The 12500-nt window shown below is 50.0% G+C and overlaps 4 protein-coding genes across 4 annotated transcripts; 2 read left to right on the top strand and 2 right to left on the bottom strand.

Annotated features, from left to right (window-relative positions):
- Nucleotides 1-340: 340 nt before the first annotated feature.
- On the top strand, nt 341-1691 carry BO88DRAFT_446853 (aldo/keto reductase). The gene is made up of 3 exons (XM_025710317.1): nt 341-703; nt 760-1547; nt 1614-1691. The coding sequence occupies exons 1-3, from the start codon at nt 559-561 to the stop codon at nt 1638-1640; spliced, it is 960 nt and encodes a 319-aa protein (XP_025558420.1). The 5' UTR covers nt 341-558; the 3' UTR covers nt 1641-1691.
- A 99-nt stretch (nt 1692-1790) lies between these two features.
- On the top strand, nt 1791-2886 carry BO88DRAFT_374031 (uncharacterized protein). Its single transcript, XM_025704292.1, has 3 exons — nt 1791-2024; nt 2111-2602; nt 2697-2886. The coding sequence occupies exons 1-3, from the start codon at nt 1893-1895 to the stop codon at nt 2727-2729; spliced, it is 657 nt and encodes a 218-aa protein (XP_025558421.1). The 5' UTR covers nt 1791-1892; the 3' UTR covers nt 2730-2886.
- Nucleotides 2791-4633, bottom strand: BO88DRAFT_158097 (putative protein phosphatase PP1 regulatory subunit Sds22). Its single transcript, XM_025701575.1, has 8 exons — nt 4601-4633; nt 4228-4467; nt 4101-4132; nt 3949-4020; nt 3583-3879; nt 3452-3526; nt 2983-3385; nt 2791-2930 (listed from the first exon to the last, which is right to left on the bottom strand). Exons 2-8 carry the CDS (start codon nt 4361-4363, stop codon nt 2911-2913), a joined length of 1035 nt encoding a protein of 344 aa, XP_025558422.1. The 5' UTR covers nt 4364-4467; nt 4601-4633; the 3' UTR covers nt 2791-2910.
- Nucleotides 4634-5699: 1066 nt separating this feature from the next.
- Nucleotides 5700-7720, bottom strand: psrA (putative general stress response phosphoprotein phosphatase Psr1/2; the record flags this gene model as incomplete). Its single annotated transcript, XM_025708382.1, has 4 exons — nt 5700-5912; nt 5940-6068; nt 6124-6273; nt 6329-7720. 4 exons carry the CDS (start codon nt 7718-7720, stop codon nt 5700-5702), a joined length of 1884 nt encoding a protein of 627 aa, XP_025558423.1.
- Nucleotides 7721-12500: the final 4780 nt, after the last annotated feature.

A 12500-nucleotide genomic window follows, 5' to 3' on the forward strand; every position in this document is an offset into this window, starting at 1 on the left:
ACAGGCCGAGCGAGACTACTTAATGATAATTATGGCGAAAAAAGTATTCTTAATAATGTGATGGGCCGGTTAATCTTCGATTCATATGCAGTGTACAATAATGGCAGGATACCTTTTACAATGATTATTTATTCATTTTTCTTATCACCATACTTATTAAAATCTAGCAGTAGTAAGCATTATTCTCCGACTTGTAAACACAGTACTCCGTAGTGGCATAACCAAAATTAGGGTCAAGTGGCGGCATTTAGCCGGCAGATGGATGCATTTAGCCGGGCCCGACTTTGGATGGCATCCGGCCAGCCCTTGGATAAGTTACTACCCCAATACAATACAGCCGCCACCATTTCATTTAGCCTCCAATGCCGCTATCTGTGCCGTGTATGGCGCCTCCAGTGGATACGCGCAATGGATTTGAGTTCATAATGCCATGACCGAGGGGCAGTTACTTATTACCCCTCCAAACCTTCCCTTTCTCTCCCTTCATCCCCCCCGATCCTTCTTTGATCGCGTCTCTATACCTTGTCTCAACACGACCTTGTTACTCCTTCAATCACCATGGCCTCTCCCACCGTCAAGCTAAACAGCGGCTACGACATGCCCCTCGTGGGCTTCGGTCTCTGGAAGGTGAACAACGACACCTGCGCTGACCAGATCTACCACGCCATCAAGGAAGGATACCGTCTGTTTGACGGCGCCTGCGGTACTATGCTCCCCCCATAAAACACCACCAATAATTCCCAATCTAACACAAACCAGACTACGGCAACGAAGTCGAAGCCGGCCAAGGCGTCGCGCGGGCCATCAAGGATGGTCTCGTCAAGCGTGAAGAGCTCTTCATTGTCTCCAAGCTCTGGAACAGCTTCCACGACGGCGACCGCGTAGAACCCATCTGCCGCAAGCAGCTCGCCGACTGGGGTATCGACTACTTCGACCTGTACATTGTGCACTTCCCCATCGCCCTGAAATACGTCGACCCTGCGGTCCGCTACCCGCCGGGTTGGATGTCCGAGAACGACAAGCTGGAGTTCGGCAACGCCACGATCAAAGAGACCTGGACGGCGATGGAGTCGCTCGTGGACAAGAAGCTCGCTCGCAGCATCGGTATTAGTAACTTCTCTGCGCAGCTGGTCATGGATCTGCTGCGGTATGCGCGCATCCGTCCTGCCACGCTGCAGATCGAGCATCATCCCTACCTCACGCAGACGAGGTTGGTCGAGTATGCCCAGAAGGAAGGATTGACCGTTACGGCGTACAGTTCTTTTGGACCGTTGAGTTTCCTTGAGTTGAGCGTGCAGAATGCGGTGGATTCGCCGCCGTTGTTTGAGCATCAGCTTGTTAAGGGCATTGCAGAGAAGTATGGACGCACGCCGGCGCAGGTGTTGTTGAGGTGGGCCACACAGAGGGGTGTGGCGGTTATTCCTAAGAGTAACAATCCTCAGCGGTTGAAGCAGAATTTGGATGTTACCGGGTGGAACTTGGAGGAGGAGGAGATTCAGGCCATTGCTGGGTTGGATCGCGGGTTGCGGTTCAATGATCCTCTGGGAGTGAGTTTTATCCCCTTTCTTCCATTGTATGAATATGTGGAAATGTTTACTAACTTAAAATCATAGTACGGACTCTACGCCCCTATTTTCTAAACGACCCAGCTATGAGTGTATATACGATATATGAATACATACCAATCTTGTAGATGTTAAACTTTGATGCATGTGACATGGTCGTAGATAATAGATAAGATAAACCCGCCAAGACCACCGCATCGCGATAACCAACATTTCTCCATCCATCCCATCCCATTCCATCACTCTCACCTTCACATCCACCTATTTCATACCATGAACCCATCACCACCACACCACCAACCCTAATCCCAATAATAAAAAGCCAAAATGACCCTAAAACCCCTAACCAGCAGCATCCACATCAAAACGCATCCAGCCCCGCGCTCCCTCTCCGAAAGCAAACTCATTCTCTCCGCACTCCAGAAATTCGGCGAAGTCGTGACATTTCGAAATCTAAAAGTAATTTCCCCCCTTTTCCCCTTTCCCCATTCTCCCCTCTCCCTCGTTTACCAAAAAAATGCTAAATACAATAATGGTGAATATAGTACGACCCCACAAACACATCCCCCAAATCCGCCCACAATACCATCGCAATCTTCGAGTCCGCGGCCGCGGCGTCTTCGGCTATTGCGGCGTCGCCGATTACTATCCCTGTACAATCTCAAACACAAAATCAATCGCAAAGCCAGAGTCTAGAGGGAAAAGATGAATCTCCCTCGCATACAGCCACACACCCCACACAATCACAATCACAACCACAACCACAACCCCAAGGACCGACCTTAACATGCACGATCCAGCCCTCACGACATAACCACGTCTCGGCGATGACGCGCAATCCATACCATACGTTCTTCTACGTGGATAAGGGAAGCCATATGTACAAGGATCTGGTGAAGAGTGGCATACCGTTGGATTATCTGGCGGATGGGCCGATGAGGAGGAAAGCGCATGTGCCGGAGCGGGTGAAGAGGATGCTGGATCGGGATGTGTGGAGATTTGGGGGGAAGAGTTTGATGGGGTTGTATCGGTTTGGGGTGGAGAGTGAGGGTGAGAGTGGGAATGGGATGGAAGGGCAAGGGGAGAAGGAGGGGAAGGATGACATCGGGGAGGGTGAGGGGACGAAGTGAGGTGAAGAGGAATGTTGGGATGATGATTGTATGATTTGTTTCCTTTTTTTCCTCTGTATAATAGGTTGGATCGGTTGGGTTGTACATGTATGTATAGCGGGCTACGTACGTCACTTCGTTTATTGTAATTCTAATAGGTGATGGGTAGGTGGTGGGCGGGTACATTAATAGCTATGGATGAGGTTAATGGCATGTAAGATGAAGAAACCGTTCCCTTACACAACGCGGATATACGCTACGTTTCGTTAGCATCTCTAAGCGTCAAAAGATAAAGGAAGAAGACTTACTCGCGTCAACCTGCATGATATGCGGTATCGCCAACCGCACCTTGTTCCGATACAATGCCGGCGCTCTCGTCTGTAGCGGGTTGCCCTCAAAGTACACCGTCTGGAGTTTCTCCTTGTCCCGGAGTTCGCGCTCCACTTCATCGAAGCTCGACAGTTGGTTGTTGGACGCCCACAGCTCCTCCAGATTCTTCAGATGAGACACATGTTCCAGCTTGGACACCTGGTTGTTGGAAAAGTCCAGCACGCGCAGCGAGGTGTTCTCCTCGAGACCGCTAAGGTCGGTGATCGCATTATGCGACACGTAGAGTTCCTCTAGATTCTTCAGGTTCGCGAGCCCACTGATACTCGTGAGACGGTTCGACTGGATAGAGAGGATGCGCAGGTTGGAGAGGCCATCGAGGTTCTATAATCACCGCAGTCAGTCAACCAACTCATACCACACCCAAGACTCACAGCGCAACAGACGTACCTTCAATTCCGTGATCTTATTCTTCCCCAACCACAGCTCCTCCAACGCCTTCAAATTATCCAGATTCTCAATCTCCTGCAAGCAGTCAGAACGATACCCCAACAATCATCTCAGGCACATCCAAAACCCACCCGAATCCTATTCGCTCCAAGCTCCAAATTCCTCAACGACGTAAACGTCTCCACGCCCTCTATCTTCGAGATCTTATTCTGCACAAAATACAGATCCGTCAACTTGACCAAATGCGAAATATTCTTAACATGCTTAATCTTATTGAAGCTAAGATCCAAGCTGGTCAAATGCTCAAACTCATCAAGCCCCTTCACATGCGATATCAGGTTATCGTAGAGATCGAGTTCCGTCAACGACTTGGCAACTTCCGTGGGGAATTCGATTCGCGTGATTTGGTTCTGTCGGAAACATAATCTCTATATCATCCACCGTCCGATTAGCACTATGTCGTGCGACCACACAAATACTGGATATCCCTGCCATACCTCCACCTTGGGAAACCGCTCCAACCGCAACGCCGGAATCGAAGTTATGCGACAGTGAACGAGGTCGATTTCCTGATGCGAGGTGTGTTAGTTAGCTGGCTGTGTCCATCAATCAACGAACGCGTCGCGTCGGAAGAAGTATCAGCGTATACCTCTGCTTCTGGGTCCTCATCCTCCAATAGATCTGCACACAAAGCCCAACCATCAGTATATTGTCCTTCGCATCACCGGCATACCACGCCACAGCATCCCGGGATTCATGGTTGTTGATTGACATACCCTCATCGGCCTCGATCTCCTCCACGGGCGGCGCATCCGAGTCCGAGTAATCGGGGTCTTCTAGGGCTTCCGGGTTCGTGATCGTGGCTTTCGGTTCGACCCGTAGCTTTCCGTCCCAGCCGTTTTTGTCCTTCATGTTGAACGATGGGGTGTGGGCGTGTGTGTGTGTGTAGGGTGGTCCTTGTAAAAAAAAGTGCTTTGGTGGTGATGCAGTTGGAGGCGGGGAGATTGGGTATGACGCTGCCAAGAAATATCAGGAGATCGTCGGAGCTTTGGATGGAGGCTCAAGGGAGCGGACACAGCCTTGCAGGGGAATTATGTATGTATATATGTATGAAAGAGTTCAGGACGGGGCTAATCGGGGAATACTCACATGAGCTGACACGATGTAGTGCGGACAAAAGCGGGATGCGATGGAAGATTTGGAGATGACCGACCGATCGGTCATTATTGCCGCGGCGTGATCTCAGCCCGCCTTCGCCGTTAAGAGGCGATCCACTCTACGCTGTAGTCTAGATGCTCGATATATCGCCAATAATCCTGTCCATTATGCGTTACTGCCTGTTTTACTCGTTACTTCTGATCTATACTATTCTGGAACTCGGCCGTCTCGTGAAATGGTCAATTCAAAACTACTTAGACACGGGACAAGCTGGATGGTGGAGGCGGACGCTTTTATGTACAGCACGCACGCCCAATCAGTACATATACATGGCAAAGTCCGATCCCATGTAAGTCTGGAACCGTTCGGACTATGCGTGTACCAGAAGCAGCGACGGGCGCTTGAGACATGAATCAAAATGCCACGCGCAGGAGAGTCTCCAAGAAATAGACCATGGCGAACCAATGACAAAAACAACGCTGGGTTTTGGGGTTCACATCTTCGGGCACAAAGAGACTAGGAAATAAACCAGGACGGCGGGTCGAGCCTCTTATGGGCTGCATGTTAAGCAAAAAGAACAAAATGGGGATGATGAAAGGAATCAAAAGTAGAAAGAGACAGATGAAAGAAAAGAGGGAATGTAAATCGGGGAGCGTATACATGAGATCAGCAAAATTTTGGCTGATGACCAAGACTGACGCCTGCGGTATGCAACAGGAAAGGAAACTTAAACACTAGGAAACAAGACTGGCGGGGGTAATCTGGTATCTGCTCGCTGGGAGCGCAAGAACATGGCCGGTGCTCGGAAGAAAAACGGTGCGAATGACATGGGGATAAAGGTAAAAAGGTAAAAATGGGGAGGAAAAGTTAAGGAAAACACATCTTCACTGTGGAACTGCCGCGAGCGTTCAGATCCCAGACGAAGCTGGACTGAGCTGCCCGGACGGTCTGGCTGCTCGACACGGCAGACGTTCCATGCGTATAGTTGATCAAAAATCAGATGACTCTTTCTTTTGAAAACCGACTGGACCCGCAAGGCGAAGATAAGCATGCTGTAATGCAAATGCCAGAAAAACTAGAGGTACAGGCATCACAATGCAATGTCGAGAACCAGACTAACGTCTTTCACTTGTGCCCCGGCAAGGTCTTCGAGGACGGGAATCAGATCGAGAAGCTCGTTATCGTGGGCGTCAGAGAACCAGCTGCTGATGGGTATCGCATGTTGAGGGTGGAAGATATACGAAGTCGGGGAATTATCGATGATAATCGTGTCTCGTAGGTCGCGGCCTACTTGAGAAAGATCCTAACCAGGTATCAGCAAACAACTCACGCAAGGGAATGTACACTGGGCAGGACAAACCTTGACATAGTTGCCTTGATGGTTATAGCAACTATCCCTGAACAGTCGGTGGTGGACAACGTTGTGAATATCTAGCTGATCCAGCAGAGGATCACCGTACTAATGAAGCATGAGCAAATGCGTAGCCGATAATTCTTATTTTGAAATAACTCACCTTCGACACGGAAGCGGTAAAGACAACCACTTCATACAACTCACCCACCCTTTTCATGAATTGGTCGACTCCAGGTCTTTTTATAACGTAGATGTTGTGATATTGACCTTCAATCTCCACGGGAATGGTAAAATCGGCGCGTTCAAGAACCTGATAACATAGGTTAGTCTAGCACTGGGTTGATGATAAGCTGAGGATGGCGGACCTTGAAACTACTGTGAACCAACGTCTCGTCCAAATCAAGAACCAAGCATTTCCTGTCCCGCAGATGGGGAAGAGGTGGCGGCAAGAGGAATTGCTGTTGCGTCTCCTCTAGCATTGTGTCGGCGTGGTGTCCGGACGGGCCCATCGGCGGAGGCAATTCAGCCGGAATTACTGTCGCCTCCTCGTCGTGTGAAGTATACTTCTCGTCGTCATAGCTATTCTCGGACGCCGGGGGCTTAGGCAATTCATCCAGTTCTATAGGAGCAGTCGGAGCATCCTGAGACTTTTCAGTGAGAGGAGAGATCGCTTGCTCCTCTGTTTTCTGAGCGGGTTCCTCCGCTTCGCTGGCAACAGCGCTTGCTTCGGCGGTCGTAGTAGAAGGTTGAGTACTCTGGCCTACACCAAGCCCCTGTGATTCAGCACTGTCCTGTGGCAAAGTCGGTACTTTCTCTGTCTCTGCCGCACCCGAAGGTACCGTTGCACCATCGAGCTGAGCGCCCTGCTCGGAAGTAGTCACAGTGCGCTCTTCGTCTACTTGAGACATGGACTGGTTCGACGTCACAGTCATGTTGGGTTTCTCATCCCGGTAGTAGCTCGGGTCTTTGGATTCCGCGGTGCTCGAATCACCAGCATTGGTGTCGGCCTTCTCCGGAGTGGCCTGGGTGTGGGGAACCGATGGCTGTCTGGATGTCCTCTTCGCTGGGATGGCAGGGTCCTCCGAATCATCGCTGGGCGAGGAACAACAGCTCAAGAAGGCGAACAACCTATACGAGACCTTGCTTCTCCTCTCTGGCTTGGCCGGATCACGCAAGTCAGGGCTTGCCGACTTGTCTTCCTCCATACTCGCCCCCTCCTGATTTTGCCGACGCGACCTCATACTGCTACCTCTGCTCCGGTCCCTACGACCCTTGAATATGCTTCTTTTCGAACCGCGAAGAGTATTCTCGGAGTCATCGTGAGCGGTGTCTTGACTCTTGTCCAGCGTAGATTGTCGATCCGCTTTTAAGGATGCACGCGACGGGATGGGCAACAGTAGATGATGTTTCTTCGGTGCGTCAGCAGACGTGGCTGCAGAGTCCTCTACCAAGCCCTGGGCCGGTGCGACGGACTCTTGAGCCGCATTGACGGGCTCTACATGGTTCGACGGAGGCGACGCATCGGTGGTGGCGGGCTGGTCCTGAGGCGGCGGTTCAGGATCTAACAAAGGAGATATCAGCAACGGCACTCGGAACCAACCCAAGCGCATCGGAGAATTTGATTGCGAAGCCAGGAACAACGGAGTTGAAAACTTACTGGAGTCGGGGGGACTCGTCGCGATAGGCATGAGCGCTTCTCCAGTGGTCGGTTTTGAGTTTGATGGTGAAGAATCTCGCTCTAAGCTCCCTCCGAGCATTGAGGGTAGCAGAGCGAGGTTCACTTAAGCCGACGGGGAAACCAAAAAACGGAAGGGAGAGAAGAGTGGCGAGAGAAGAAAAGAGAGAGCGAGAGAGAGATAGATAGAGAGGAGTCGGAGGACAATGACCACCAGGGTTACCGCCGAGAAGGGGAGGGAGGGGGGTTTGCGCCGGCAAGGAAGAAGAAGAGGAGAGAGAGAGGGTGCAGTCACGCCTCCTGGCTCTTCGCACGTACTGAATGGATGGGATGGAGGCAGGTTACTAAGGTGGTAGTACCAGTAAGTTGCTTAGCTCTGGGACCCGGACCACCGCCTTGAATAAGGCTAGTGCGCAGCACTAAAAGACTCGTTCGCAATGAGCAGATCCAATCAATCCGCCCTCCAATGTCCAGAATACAGGGCGGCAGACGAGCAGAAAAGCATATGCGACCGGCACGATCTGGAAGTCAAGTCTGGGGATGATCGCAGGAATGGAAGGGTTCGAGCGTGTGAAGTGCAGGACTGTTTGAAAGTAGGGGATCACGTGGTTGAGCCAGGGCGCAAGCAGCTCCTCTTGACTCGTTTGATGACCTCTTTTGTTTTTAAGTGGTACGAAATAGTTGGTAGTAGGTAATAATGACAAAAGGTTCAGGCAAGGTTAAGGCAAAGGTCACCGGCCAGACAGCCCGGTAGTTAGGTTAGTTAGTTAGTTGGAGAAGAATAATAGCTGTAACGTAAACGATCTAGGGTATGATCGCTTGTTGCACTGGGGCTGACGGGTTGTTGGCCAGCGGGAGGGAAGTTAAGGTGAAAAGGAACTCTAAAAGAGGGCCCCCCGAAAGTAATCTGATCGGCGGTTGATGATCGGATTCTTGTGCTGTGGGTTCGTCCCTTTCGCTTAGTCGATGGGCAAAGGAAGTGTCAAAAGTGTAGCCAGCGGCTAAGAGAGACCTTTTTTCCACTAGTTGGACACGGTCTGATGACGGTTTTCTACAGTCGGGATGAGCGACAGGGGAGCACGGAAGTCCAAGGGGAAATCAGCCCAGGTGCGGTGGTGCTTTGATATGGTCAAGCAAGCCGGTTGATGATAGTGGAGAGTGGCTTATTCCTTAGCTCCTTGACTGGCGGCTAACCGGTTTAAGCAGAAAGAGGAAGAGGAAGGAGAAAGGGGGAGGAAACTAGAGTGAAAAGAGAACCGAGTAGGAGAGGGAAATAGTAAAAGAATACGTAGAGCCCGAGGGGGAGAGAGAGAGAGGAGAAGGGAGGGGAGGGGAAGGAGGGAGGTGGAAGTGGGTGGGCGAATACAGCAATGATGATAGTAATAAAACCAAAATTAACGATATCATCGCAATAATAATAATACAGGAATGGCAGTAATAATAATAAGGTGGAAGAATAAAAAAAATAAAAATTTAAAATTACTCCATTCGTGTTGCTATGCGCTGACTTTTACGGAGGTGATGACCTTAAATTAACTGGTACTGTTAAGTACTAATAAGTAAGTAGGGACGTTGATGGTGGATGAATGCTCGGATGTGCCTTGGGGGGCAAGGGGTAAAAGGAAAAGCAGCAAGCAGACATCGGAACCCGCATGAGAAATTAGTACGGGCCCCAGGAGAAAAAGGCGAATGAAAAAAGGAACGAAAAATGGAAAAAGAAAAAGCGGGAGAACACAGGCCAAGTCTGGTCTGGACCAAAAGATGCAGGGCTGCAGAATTGGGGCCAGACACCCTCAGAACTACTGCGACTGGCTGGTCCAGCATTGGAGACGGAGGTTCAGTCTCCATTTGCAGCAGGTTCGGGCCTGATTTGACGGGAGATGCCCCGTACCTTGAAGTTTGCACGCCCTGATTACCTCCCATTGGAACCGGTAAATCAACTAAGTATGAGCACCATGGTGAGCCACGCTTTCCAAAAGATTCAAATTAACTATTGCACAGACATGTGGACGATAAGGATACCAGCAGGATCCCCCATACTTCATTTGATCCAGACTGATGTAATTCATGCATAGCCAGAAGCTAGTGAGTTACACGCCTACCCACAGCAGCCCGGTTCCCGGTCGAAGTAAGTACTCTGTAGCCTTCGACTCGAGGTCATCCGGAACAAGTTCCGACTCGAGAATGAGTATAACTATAGCAGTCGCACCCATCCAAAATATCACTAAAATCGGGAGAAGTCATGAAAGTCTGATTGTTTTAATTTCAATAAATATTTCCACGGATCGCATAGCAAACCCCGAAAGTAAGTGCTATCAATGTTACCCCGAGAAGGCTTGGTGCAGGGATCTCGCTCGTCTTTTCTTCCGTGGGCGCTTCCAGGACGAATCGGAGGTAGCCAAGACTTAAGGTGGTCTCAATCACCAGTGACAAGGTGAGGCTGGCGTATATCTGGCAGCTCAATAGTCCTTTCAAAGTCATGCATATCTGCTCCCATTTCATGGTGTCTTTTGGAGGGGGGCGTGGTTTCTGTAGCCACAGCATCTCTCTTCCGTAACAGCCTGCACTGTCCGAGTCGGATCAATTCATGGAGCACACCACCTTCACTGAACCTGCAGCTTCACGTCCCTCATGACCACAACAATCATGGGAGACCTACACCCCGGCCCTCCCTCCATCCTGTTCAAGACCCTGGAAACAGTTCCAGGTGACGACGGCCATCTGCTCAGCCAAGCGGGCAGCACCAATACTAAAGTAGGCAAGGCTCAGGAATAATTTACAGCTATTGTGGGTGATCAGTACCTCATGATACAGGATCGAGTCGGAATTACCGACTTCTGGGACTGAGATTCTGGACGGGCACCTCCACTCCGAAGAAGTCACTATCTTCATTCGCTTCTCGTCCTGCTAGCCTTCCAGCCTAAAAGACCGCATGCCTTAGTACCACGACTCCGCTCACATCTAATATCTTCAGCCCCTCTGGCATTTTATTGGGTCAATCGAGACATGCATCATTCGTTGTCCGTTGAGAATAATTCCTACCATTGGCTAACTATCACCGACCGTGATCGGCCTCAGCTACTACTACTGCTCAGGTCTCCCATGTCGCCGCCCGTCAATCTTAATCCTCCTTCGCTGGGACCAAGGTCGCGTTCCGCAGCAAGCTTTTCAGAAATTCAGAGGTCATCTTCCAAGAACATTGACATGCTCTAGTCTAGAAAAGCTCATCACCATGGCTGGCGGATAATGCGCCCGGGGCGTCATTCCATGCACCTACTTGGGACTGCCTGCGAATCAGATACTGCTCAACTAGGCCCGTGCAGTTGTCGAAAGAAAAGTCGATCATCCTATCTAGCCACCTACCCATGCTTGCATACCTGCACACATACCTAGTCTCAATATTCTATACGCTGTAGGTATCAATCTCCCTTTTCATTCGTTTGTGTCACCCTGCGTTCGTAAATAACGGTCTGCTTCAAATGGTGATAGCCATCCCTGCCAAAGAAGATGCCACTGCAGCCATCCATAGTTTGCGGGGTCTGCTAAGGAGGAGTTAAGCAACAACCCCAATAACACAACGATTCTGTCCGGGTGATACATTCCAGTATCCTTCCTGGTTGATCATTGACACACAAGGGATGGCGCATTCTACGAAATACTTTGCCTGTCTTGAGATCCAAGTGATTGTCAAGTCTTGGTTTCAGACAGGTATGCGGAGACTGTTTGGATAGTATACCATCTCTCAGCAGCTAGAGAAAGAGCTGGTAATTACCCTGTAATACCTGATCTCCATGCCATCCCCACTCTTGTATCCAACCCCCGCATCAAGTGCGAGACTGCAGCCTTCGGATGCTATTTTTGTTCTTCGAGATAATTCATTCATGTTGATGCCTTCACTTTCTGGCTTTCAAGTCATACGATCGAGGACGAATGGGAGAGCTAGGCCACAATGTCAGAATCAAGGAATACCATGCTCAAGTCTGAGAACGATCCACATTTGCTTTATTTTCCCGGGCTTCCTTGGTTGCCAAAGTGCCGGCCAGCCATATGGTTCTTTGATTAAAGTCTAGCGGACCAGCACTGACCTCAAGTTTAGCTGCCTCGTGCGATATTGGTAGACCTTGTAATTTACCATCAACATCCCGCTATTGAAGCTTAATCGACCGGCACCAGATCAACTAAATGATACAGATAACAACTACTTCTATCAGATAATACCACCAACCTCGTAACTACTACCTGCACTAACCGGCCGGTCTTGGTTGCAGTGCCTGGGTCCCTTTTAGGAAGTTGGGCGCTTAAGGGCCTCCATAGTAAGACTGCCAGAGGATGGACCTGCAAATCTCAATAACGCAGACAATTATCACAGCCAATTACTGTTGATTATTTGATTCAATTTGGGTGGCTCACTTAGTAGTACGTGTGGTACAAGATCTGTGAAATCAAGCGATTCACTACTCCGACATCGACCGGATGATGTCAACGGCTTTATTAGATTTGAACATCTAAAAGCAACTAAAAAGCCATCGACACCACAATTTGGAGACTAGGCCCATAGGCAATCCCCTAAAATAGCGAGCAGGTCGCTGTGAAGGCTAAAACTTGTGGCCACTGATACTTGATGTAATGAAGGTCTGGGGACTCCGCACGTGAGGTGCGCCTCCGCCCCTCCGCAATGTTGGCCCGAGGTCTTCACATGCATTAACTCTCAACAACATTGTCAGCTCCGTCCATAATGTGAGCTCCTGAGCGAGTTGTCTGCTACCAACAGTCTCACAACCACACCTATTCTTACTCATACTTCCTGCTTACAGCATATCCGACCTCGAAACTGCACCACAGACCGATATAGAACGCGTCAT

Source organism: Aspergillus vadensis (assembly GCF_003184925.1).
Source record: "Aspergillus vadensis CBS 113365 unplaced genomic scaffold BO88scaffold_29, whole genome shotgun sequence".
Classification (NCBI taxonomy): Eukaryota; Fungi; Ascomycota; class Eurotiomycetes; order Eurotiales; family Aspergillaceae; genus Aspergillus; species Aspergillus vadensis.

Coding starts and splice junctions, on each gene's coding strand:
- BO88DRAFT_374031 (XM_025704292.1), top strand. CDS start 1,893: ATGACCCTAAAACCCCTAACCAGCAGCATCCACATCAAAACGCATCCA. Junction 2,025..2,110: donor TGACATTTCGAAATCTAAAA/GTAATTTCCCCC, acceptor TGGTGAATATAG/TACGACCCCACAAACACATC. Junction 2,603..2,696: donor TGGGGTTGTATCGGTTTGGG/GTGGAGAGTGAG, acceptor GGACGAAGTGAG/GTGAAGAGGAATGTTGGGAT.
- BO88DRAFT_446853 (XM_025710317.1), top strand. CDS start 559: ATGGCCTCTCCCACCGTCAAGCTAAACAGCGGCTACGACATGCCCCTC. Junction 704..759: donor TCTGTTTGACGGCGCCTGCG/GTACTATGCTCC, acceptor AACACAAACCAG/ACTACGGCAACGAAGTCGAA. Junction 1,548..1,613: donor GGTTCAATGATCCTCTGGGA/GTGAGTTTTATC, acceptor TTAAAATCATAG/TACGGACTCTACGCCCCTAT.
- BO88DRAFT_158097 (XM_025701575.1), bottom strand. CDS start 4,363: ATGAAGGACAAAAACGGCTGGGACGGAAAGCTACGGGTCGAACCGAAA. Junction 3,880..3,948: donor AGCGGTTTCCCAAGGTGGAG/GTATGGCAGGGA, acceptor TGGATGATATAG/AGATTATGTTTCCGACAGAA. Junction 3,527..3,582: donor TTGGAGCGAATAGGATTCGG/GTGGGTTTTGGA, acceptor GACTGCTTGCAG/GAGATTGAGAATCTGGATAA.